Below are 9,812 nucleotides of genomic sequence, written 5' to 3'. Positions count from 1 at the left end.
ATGTGCACATTTAGACGTTGCCCGTCTTATTCCGCGCATTGCATTCTGTCAACAGTTCATCCAGATGATAACAGTCGCAGCACAGGTAAAAAAGATGAAAATGGCTCTTAAGTTTGACTCCTTGCTTCCTTCATTGATTAAGTTTGACTCCTTGCTTCCTTCATTGTTGTCAGTTTTTCATTACGAGAACTAACATTGCATTGAAAAGTATCTTCATTAAACATACTTCTTGCCGATTTGACAATGCCACGGTGATCAACACAGACCTGTTGTTTCAAATTGTTGCTGGCCACGAATGCCGCTCGCCTAAATTGCAAACATTGTTGCTGGCTACGAATACCGCTCACCTATGTTGCAAATTGAAGTGGGAATTCGGTGATGTCCGATGAAATTGAAGTGGGAATTCAGGTGAAATTTTGCATGCCCAAATGCCATGTAAACGAGAGCTCTTCGATTGCAGTAACCTCCCTGCCCTGCCGCATTCAGATAGATGAGTGTGCTGCCTTGCCTTAAAAGTTGGGAAACTTGTGCACTGAGCATCCTAACTTACAAAGCTAGCATGCTTATCGTTTTGGGTTTGCCAGGTTTGTCATTTGATGTGTAGCTGCGACACACTTACCTGGAATGCACGGCAGCAGAATGCGGACAGCGATGTGCTGTGCCGTGCACTCTACCCTCGATGACGCGATTGTCATTTTGGAGTTTTTGAATAGTTATCCAGTCTCAAAATTTCACAAAGCAGGGACTGGGGAGCAGCAACGCAGCATACTAAAAACTGAAAACCCACCAGGAAACAGAAACCAACAGAAAATGGAAAGCTTGCCAAGCTTTAAGCGCTCTCTCCCTCCCACCATCACTATGCGCCTGTTTGTTTCTCTTAAATTATGAAAATCTAGATTCTGAATTGTAGAAGTTTTTCCAAGTGGATTGCAGATTGTACTATAATTCAGTTCTGAATCTGAATTGTAGAACACAATCCATAATCCATAATCCCAAACAAACAGGCCCTTCTATCTCTCTCTTTCCAATGGACCGGGGTTCGACAGGGGCTGGGCGGCCATGGGCGGCGGCGCCCGCGGCAGAGGAGCGGCCGCTGAAGGTGGTGTTTGGTTCCCCGGCAGAGAACTTCACGGACGCGGCGCCGATCGGGAACGGCAGCCTCGGCGCGATGGTCTGGGGCGGCGTCGGCTCGGAGAAGCTCCAGCTCAACCGTAAGCGACCTCTGGTCCTCTGCCTGCACACGGTTTCGCTCCAAGAACGGCGCCCAGCAGGCGTTCGACGCAATGCCCCAACCAGAGCATGCATATGCGCCAACCCTTTTCACTTTGTTGGCACAAGACAATTGAAGATAGTAGCTGTAACGTGCTGGCTTAAAATGTTCTTGCAGATGACACTCTATGGACCGGTGCGCCTGGAGACTACACTGATATCAATGCACCCACTGCCCTTGCAGTGGTCAGGAAGCTCGTTGATGAAGGACGGTTTGTTGAAGCCACTGCTGCAGCCTCGGGCCTTACCGATGGCCTGAACGAGGTATGCATGATGTGAGCTTGTAACTGTGTTCTGTTCCGTGTAGCAGGCGGGCTATTTATTATTTTGTTTCTGTGATGCAAAATTTTGTAATATAGCATCTATGCTTGACCACCTGCCAACTTAGAGTGGTGTATTCAATTGTCAGTACAGCTACTTATCTATTTTCTTTCCTAGTGATAGGGTTGTCTCTAAATTCTTTTCTTCTGTGCAATGAACCTTCAGTAATATATTCGACCACTCTTATGCAGCTTGTACATGATAGACTTTAATTGATGGCAGATGTTTCTTTTTAGCCTCCAGTTGGCCATGGCTTAAATATAAATGTGTGGTACACCACCAAATTAAAACTAGTTTGATTATCTTTGGCGATAGTTCAATAGGACTTGCTTATTTCTAAGAATTGATGTATGATATTTGAAGAACTTGTACCACGATTCAATGGCGGACCCAGGATTTGCAGGATGGGCATTCGAACTCGAAATAATAAAAATTTGGCAAAACTGATGACATAGCACTATTTTTGTACCGCTTTGCAAACATACCATTGGAATTCATGCTCTTGATAAAATGCAATATTTATTCTCACATCTTGCCTCGTCTACCACGGGTTAGTTGCTTCTTCTCAGGCAAGTTCCCTTTTACACTGTCTTCCTCCCCTTCAGCTGAAACCGCCATCGTCCCCATTGCAACCCTGTAGTCGTCCCCCAACGCTCTCCTCGACGTGCCCCTGGCAGGCTGCCACTGGTCACCCCCCTTTGCTCCCCTTCTGCACTCCAATCCATGCTTGTTTTCATTGCTTCCGTTGGTCTAGGTGAGAAAGAGATCAGGAAATTGGGCATCGGTGGTTTGTTTCTTGGACTGATGGAGTAATTGGGTCACGATGAGGATGGACGGTTGGATTATTGAGAGATTAGAATGTTAAATTTTGCTACTGAGCTCTTTTAGGCTACAAGTGTGTACCATTTGATACGAATTACATGATATATGCATAGTATGCAGGGCATTCGAATCCAATGAGGTCTGCCCCTGGCACGATTGTTATTTACTTACTCATACCATGATCGTTATTGACTTTTGAATTGAGAACATTATGTGTATTCCATAATTGTAAAATGATGGGATGAGTCACTGTACATGCAGCATTGCTGTTGTGATAATCTGCATTAGATGTTCATATACATTAGAAGGAAAGATATCTCATCTTTATTCCTTCTATGAAGGTCTACCAACCACTTGGAGACATAAACATAGAGTTCGAAACATCCAATCAGGAGTGCAGTTGCTACAAAAGAGAGCTTGATTTACATACTGCAACTGTGTACATCACGTACAATGTTGGAGCAGTTCAGTACACCAGAGAGCACTTCTGCTCAAATCCACACCAAGTCTTTGTCACCAAGATCTCTGCAAACAAATCAGGGCATGTATCCTTCACATTATCCTTGAACAGTCAATTAAACCACAATGTACATTTAGTTAACGCAAACGAGATGATCATGGAAGGTACCTGCCCTGAACGAAGACCCACACTGCAGAAAAATGGAACCGATGATGCTACTGGCATCAAGTTTGCAGCTGTCCTCAGCTTGCAGATGGGTGGTGCTGGGGCAAAAGCAGCAGTTCTGAATGGTCAAAAGTTGAGAATCGATAATGCAGACTGGGTTGTTTTGCTTATTACAGCTTCTTCCTCTTTCGATGGACCTTTTGTGAGTCCTTCAGACTCAAAAGTTGATCCAGTATCAGCAGCTCTGGAAACGTTGAAGATAAGCACGAATGTCACATTTTCAGAGCTGGAAGCTGCTCATTTAAAAGATTATCAGGGTCTCTTTCACCGTGTCACATTACAATTATCACATTCATCAACCTTTGAAAAGAGAAGCCTGAAAGAAGTTGGTGAAGCCATGAAAACAACAGCAGAAAGAGTGAATAGTTTTCGAAGCGATGAGGATCCTTCTTTGGTTGAACTTTTATTTCAATATGGTCGCTATCTTCTCATTTCCTGCTCTCGGCCTGGAACACAGGTATCTAACCTGCAAGGAATATGGAACCAAGATATCACACCTGCATGGGAGTAAGTTCTTTTTATTATTCCTTTAAATTTTTCAATCAATTATGTGTTATTTCCTAGTCTTTTCTGCTTGTTTTATGCATAGGTGCTCTATGCAGACACCATAATTTATTGCATTCGCAAATTGTTCACTTAAATTGTGTGCTATTAATTTGGTGACATCAAAAAATAGTTTGTACTATTTATGCAGTTTCAATTGTTACATGGACATGCACTTGTGCTTGAGTTATAACCTCTGACAACATAATTTATGCAACATATGTTTCTTTTAGTTCTACCACACCTTGTAAATTTTAGCAACAGAATCCTTGTTTGTCATGTACAAACATACACTTTATAACTGAAATCTTCATATCTCATGTTATACGATTTTAGTTATTCTGCTTATTCCATCTATACTTTACCTTGTAGCAATCATATGCATTTGGTTCATTTGAAATACATCATTACAACAAAATATATAGTAATTTTATAGTGTTATTACTAAAATATTCCAAATCTAATTTGTGTCATGCTATATACATTGTAATTTAGGAGCCTCCTGATTCCATTTTCTAAAGATGCCATATTGCTTATTTGTTTGCAATCCAGTTTTAATAATAAAAAATTAATTCTGCTTTGCTTTCCAGGGCTGCTCCTACCCTGAACATAAATCTTCAGATGAATTACTGGCCAACACTTCCCTGCAACCTTAGTGAATGCCAAGAACCACTATTTGACTTCATGGCATCCCTTGCAGTTAATGGAGCTAAAACAGCGAAAGTATGTTCTAGTTATTCCTTTGTTTCATTTTAATGGAACAGTGAGGTCACTAAAAAATGAATAGAATGAGAATAAGTAAAAAATTGTCTGTTTTAGGTTCTGTCTTTAGGTTCTGATAACTTTTAGAGGATTATATTAAACCTATCTTGGAAACTATGTTCACCATCTGGAAGGCCACTGTTGGAGCGTCCAGACAGTTTAATTCTTGTAGGTCTGATGACAATTATTAGAATATGTGGTTGACAGTAAGATGATCTAATATGGGTGCATGATATAAAGGCAGTCATCAAAGTTGATAATTTTTATTGTTAATAGAAGAATGGTAAATGACTGCAAACATAGTAGCATTATTTTTTTTTATTTTTAGACCGTGATACCAGAAAACTCTGAAGCAATTTACCTAGAAGAAAACAGTATCTTCTATGCTATTGTAGGTCATCCTTCAAGTACATATGTGCATATCCACCTGATTTCATTCTCCCATTATTGGTGGTATGCTGTGTTTATGACAGATCAATTACCAAGCAAGTGGCTGGGTAACTCACCACAAATCAGACATATGGGCAAAATCATCAGCATCTACTGGAAATCCACAGTGGGCTGTGTGGCCAATGGGGGGCGCTTGGCTTTGTACGCACCTTTGGGAACACTACCAGTATTCATTGGACAAAGTACGATCACTATCTGTGCTATCACATTATAAGCTTACAAATATCGTGATCTTATTTTACAAGAGATCACTCTGAACATAACTTCATTCTTGTATAAGTTTATATAATTTTATACTGAGAATGTGCAAGTTTCCTTTAATTTATTACTATGTGGATAATCCCACAAAATATCTATGGCCCAGAATTGTAAATTAGGTTCATGAACATCCAAGTAGCTCAATTTAATTGTGAATAAATTCTTTGAAACAACTAAGACAAATGGAATGCATCAAGGATGTCCCAAAGTTCATGCAAGAATTGTATTAGCCACTTTACAGTTACGAAACACTACTTATGGTTTTGAACATTTAGGAGTTTTTGGAGAATGCATATCCATTGCTGGAAGGATGCGCTCTGTTTCTGGTTGATTGGTTGATTGAGGGGCCTCGAGGGTATTTGGAAACAAACCCCTCTACTTCTCCAGAGCATTCTTTCATCGCTCCTGGTACTGGTGGTCAGCTTGCTAGTGTGAGCTATTCTTCTACGATGGACATATCAATCATCCGTGAGATTTTCCTGGCAGTTATTTCCTCAGCAGAGGTACCAGTTACATGCAGTGACTAGTTAGAGTATAGTACTGAAATTAGAGATATCACTGAGGGTGGTATATATTAAAAGTTGTTGATTTGTGAATTTAGTGCTGACTCAATCATAAGTTATACGTAAATCTTTGATTCTGCTACATGACAGGTTTTAGGAAAATCTGATACCATTCTTGTTGAGAGGATCAAGCAAGCACTCCCAAGGCTCCCTCCAATTATTATTGCTAAAGATCACACAATCATGGAGTGGGTAATGTTAACGACTACATGCTGCCTTATCTAGTTTCAATTTCTGTCTTTTAGCATTATTTGCTTCACATGTTTATTGTTGCTGCAAGAAGGCACAAGATTTTGAGGACCCAGATGTCCATCATAGGCATCAGTCGCATCTCTTCGGTCTTTACCCTGGTCATACAATAACCATGGAGAAAAATCCTGAGGTTTGCCAAGCTGCTGCCAATAGCCTTAAAAAACGAGGTAATGAGTAACTGCATTTTATTGTAATGTTATATTTCCATAATTTGATTATATTATACCTAAACATCATGTGAATTCTCCATTGACCACAGCTTGCGATGGTGTCAAAGAGTCTTATGACCCAAAAATACAAGGCAATAACAGAAAGATGCATGTAGAATATACACCTATAAACCTCTATGAACTATCTACATTGGGCATAACATGTTAGGATCCCCATGTTTTACTTGTTTCGAAGCAAAACAAATGCCAATTTGAAGTATATTGCATCTGTTATTATGTATTGATATGTTGTGACTAGCAACTGTCCATTTATTTTAATTAAATGCATGGAGCAGTCTTGTGTGATTAGTACGCAATGGTGGATGGTCCCATAATAGCAAAAGTGTAAAAGTTCAAGTACAAAAGCTTCTAGCGCGGTGGTAGTGCGTCCAGTTGAGATGCCGCCGGCCAGGGCTCGAACTCCGGCTCTCGCAAAAAAAGGTGCCTCGCTGTGGTGTGGCCTCCAGTGTGGTCCTGGGCCGCCTTTAAGCGGCTTTCAGCGATGCCCCTTGGCCACCGGCCTTCGGCGCCTTTTCTCGACCTATAGCTGACAATGCCTGCGAAACGTCTCTCTCCCCTAGGGTTGACTTTTTTTGTATGGTATCTTATTTATTCATGAGGCAGGAAAAAGAAACCGAGTCATACAGTTGTGGCACTGAGCTTTTTATGACAGTGTGCAATATATATTTACCGAAAGAATTGTATTTTCCTGACTTATTAAGCTAACATACCGTGGGTTCTTATCAGGGGAAGATGGCCCTGGATGGTCACTTACGTGGAAGATGGCTTTGTGGGCACGTCTCATGAACTGCGAAAATGCATATAGAATGATACTAAAGTTGATCAATCTGATTCCTCCTAGTGAAACATTTGGCGTTAATGGTGGACTGTATACCAACTTGTGGACAGCGCACCCGCCTTTCCAGATCGATGCAAACTTCGGGTACGAAGTATTCTCACTCTTTAAGTACACAGCAACCGTTTATGCTATGCATGATTCTAGCTGATTAGTTTTGCTTCCTTACCAATTAACCAATCCTGGTTTGTACCTACTATTAAAAAAGTTGATATGAAGCAGAGCAGAAAAATCTTCCTGATATCCAGTACCTGTACCTGAACTGTTATTATTAGAGTCTCTAATTCTGTGCTCTTTCAGATTCACGGCTGCAATAGCTGAAATGCTGCTTCAGAGCACCCTCACAGACCTCTACCTGCTGCCCGCGCTCCCACGCAATAAGTGGCCCAGGGGCTGTATAAAAGGGTTAAGAGCTCGGGGCGATGTGACCGTGAACATCTGCTGGGAGGAAGGGGAGCTCCAGGAAGCATTGCTGTGGTCCGGCAGAGGGGATTCGGTTGTAAAGCTGCATTATGGCGTTCAAGTTACAATGTTCAGCGTTTCAGGTGGAAACGCGTACAAGTTCAATGGGCGTCTACAGTGCATTGAGACATGGCCCCTGGAAAAATAAATATCTCGGAGTTATTTGCGGACATCTCTATGAATCGGTATGTGGTTTGCAAAATTTCCTTCGGTTGAAATAAAGGTTACTTGTATGACAATGTGAAGTGTTGCAGTTATGAGCTGTGTTTCCATTGCTGCTAATGATTGGTGTATGGTTTAATAGTTTCATCCATATTGAAATGAAGGTTGCTTGTATGAGAATGTTTATTGTTGCATTTTGTATTTGTATTTGTATTTGCATTGCTACTACCACCAGAAACGATTACATTGTTGCTCTGCTCCATTTTGAATTAACGAATCCAATTCATCAGTAAGAATCAAATTAGAAGATACAACACCACATCCACCCCAAACATAGAATTTTTTGCCGTCCTCTTCCGAAGCAGTTGTGCCTATGACCTTTGTGCTAGAGGAGGGGGGATTGAGATCCTCTGATGTGAAGTCAGGTGGATTTGACTTCACGTTGCTGAAGTTAAAGAATCTTGATCCGGGGAGGGGGTGCTATCATAGACCAAGGTCGGATAAATGGCCATAGAGAGGGGGTGGTGAGTCCAAGTGGTTCCGGAGCCAGCCCCCAGGCAGACGATCCGAGTTCGAACCCCAGCGTTGGCACCCGGAGGCCCCTCTGTAGCCTCCCTAATGAAAAGATAAATAGCCCTACACCCATGTGGCATGATGACGGTGTGACTGGCAACCACACCGCAAGGGTAGGGCCAGAGAAGGGAACTTTTCATATTAATATTATCTGTGGTACCATTCAAATTAACTGCACCCTATTACCATTATCCGTGGTACTTTTCGCATTAGCTGTACCCCTAACTTATACACATGACAGATATGAGCCCACATAGGCCTTCGTGGATGCTAATGGCACATCCTGATTTTTTCATTGCCCCCGCTTCAATCCTAGCTTATTTTACTCGCCCCCTCGTCTATCTACTTATATAGTGCTATAAATGCAGATTATCAAATAACATGGCAGGGTTGTGAAAAGACGATGATGATGACTAGAGAAGGGTGAATAGACATTTTTGCAAAAGTTTATCCCCTTTTGAAAATTGGTCTAAACTTACAGCGGAAATAAACTAACGGATTTTTTACAAGCGAAAAACCTAAATATACTAGGTTCAACAAGTGTACAATCGCCCTAAACAAATGTGAATATTACAATCCTAAGGTGTGATAAAAATTATTCAAATCTAGCAAGATATGCAACAAAACTCTAATTAGAAATTACAAAATTACTGTTTATCAGATGTTCCGATTTATTGTTTATTAGGTGTTCTGATACTGTTCATCGGAACTTTCGATCAGTGCAAAACAATAGATTTGAATATCACAAAATTAACTCAATGCACATATAAATAAGCATATAAGCATGGATATCAAGATAATGCACAGGAGTACGGAAATACGAAGACAAATGATTTATTACCAAAGTTCGGATATTCACCGATATTCTACGTCTCTGTTGAGGAAGCTTGGTTGCATTTAAGCTGGGTCTTTTTCAACACATTTCCTCACGAGGTTGCACAAATGCACTCCTCGTCTCCACTATGACTAACTCTTCATTCACTCCAGAGATGGTGAGTTCTGTAACCACTTTCGGGCCTCCTCACAATCTTCACCTGAAAAGATCACCGGTAATCTGCCACCGAGCCGTCTAGGAGACGGTGGTCTCTAAGAGTAATAAACTCCCAAACTCGCGCATGATCAACGTCAAGTGTTCAAACACACACAACTAATGCGACACGTGCAAGTAACCCAAGCTCCACACACCTCACACACCCCACTCTATCCTCACTAAGCCACAAAAGCTTGATTTTTACAAATTCTTGATAGAGAGGGGAGGGGAGCACTCAAAGGTGGAACACCAAGTTTTAACACCTCTTCTCAGCACCATAAAGCCAGCCAAAAAGGCCTCAACACGCTAGGAGGACAAGGGGTATAAACACGTCATTCTGAAAAACTAGCCATTGAAAAGATTCTGCACAGATCAGAATTTCCAATCCCCCAATCGGAACTTCCGATCCCAAGAATCCCAGCAGTCAAATCCGGATGAAACTTACTCCCAGGTCTACTAAAAATCACACATCAGAACTTGTGATCCCCAGATCGGAACTTCCGATTAAAAACATCCGAACCCGAGAGCACCAGATTTCTAAAAAATCGGAACTTCCAATTAGCACAACACTTAAAAAAACGGCAATAACTTTTGA

At 41.3% G+C, this 9,812-nt stretch overlaps 1 protein-coding gene across 1 annotated transcript; it reads left to right on the top strand.

Moving 5' to 3' along the window:
* Positions 1-757: 757 nt before the first annotated feature.
* LOC133903956 (alpha-L-fucosidase 2-like) lies at positions 758-7,855 on the top strand. Its single transcript, XM_062345455.1, has 10 exons — positions 758-1,211; positions 1,388-1,533; positions 2,754-3,604; positions 4,231-4,363; positions 4,876-5,034; positions 5,386-5,613; positions 5,764-5,865; positions 5,957-6,092; positions 6,882-7,077; positions 7,291-7,855. The coding sequence occupies exons 1-10, from the start codon at positions 1,028-1,030 to the stop codon at positions 7,598-7,600; spliced, it is 2,445 nt and encodes an 814-aa protein (XP_062201439.1). The 5' UTR covers positions 758-1,027; the 3' UTR covers positions 7,601-7,855.
* The last annotated feature ends 1,957 nt before the right edge of the window (positions 7,856-9,812 follow it).

The sequence above is a fragment of the Phragmites australis genome, chromosome 21 (assembly GCF_958298935.1).
Source record: "Phragmites australis chromosome 21, lpPhrAust1.1, whole genome shotgun sequence".
Classification (NCBI taxonomy): domain Eukaryota; kingdom Viridiplantae; phylum Streptophyta; class Magnoliopsida; order Poales; family Poaceae; genus Phragmites; species Phragmites australis.
Note: the sequence above shows the minus strand (reverse complement) of the source record. Positions and strands in the feature narration are given on the sequence as shown.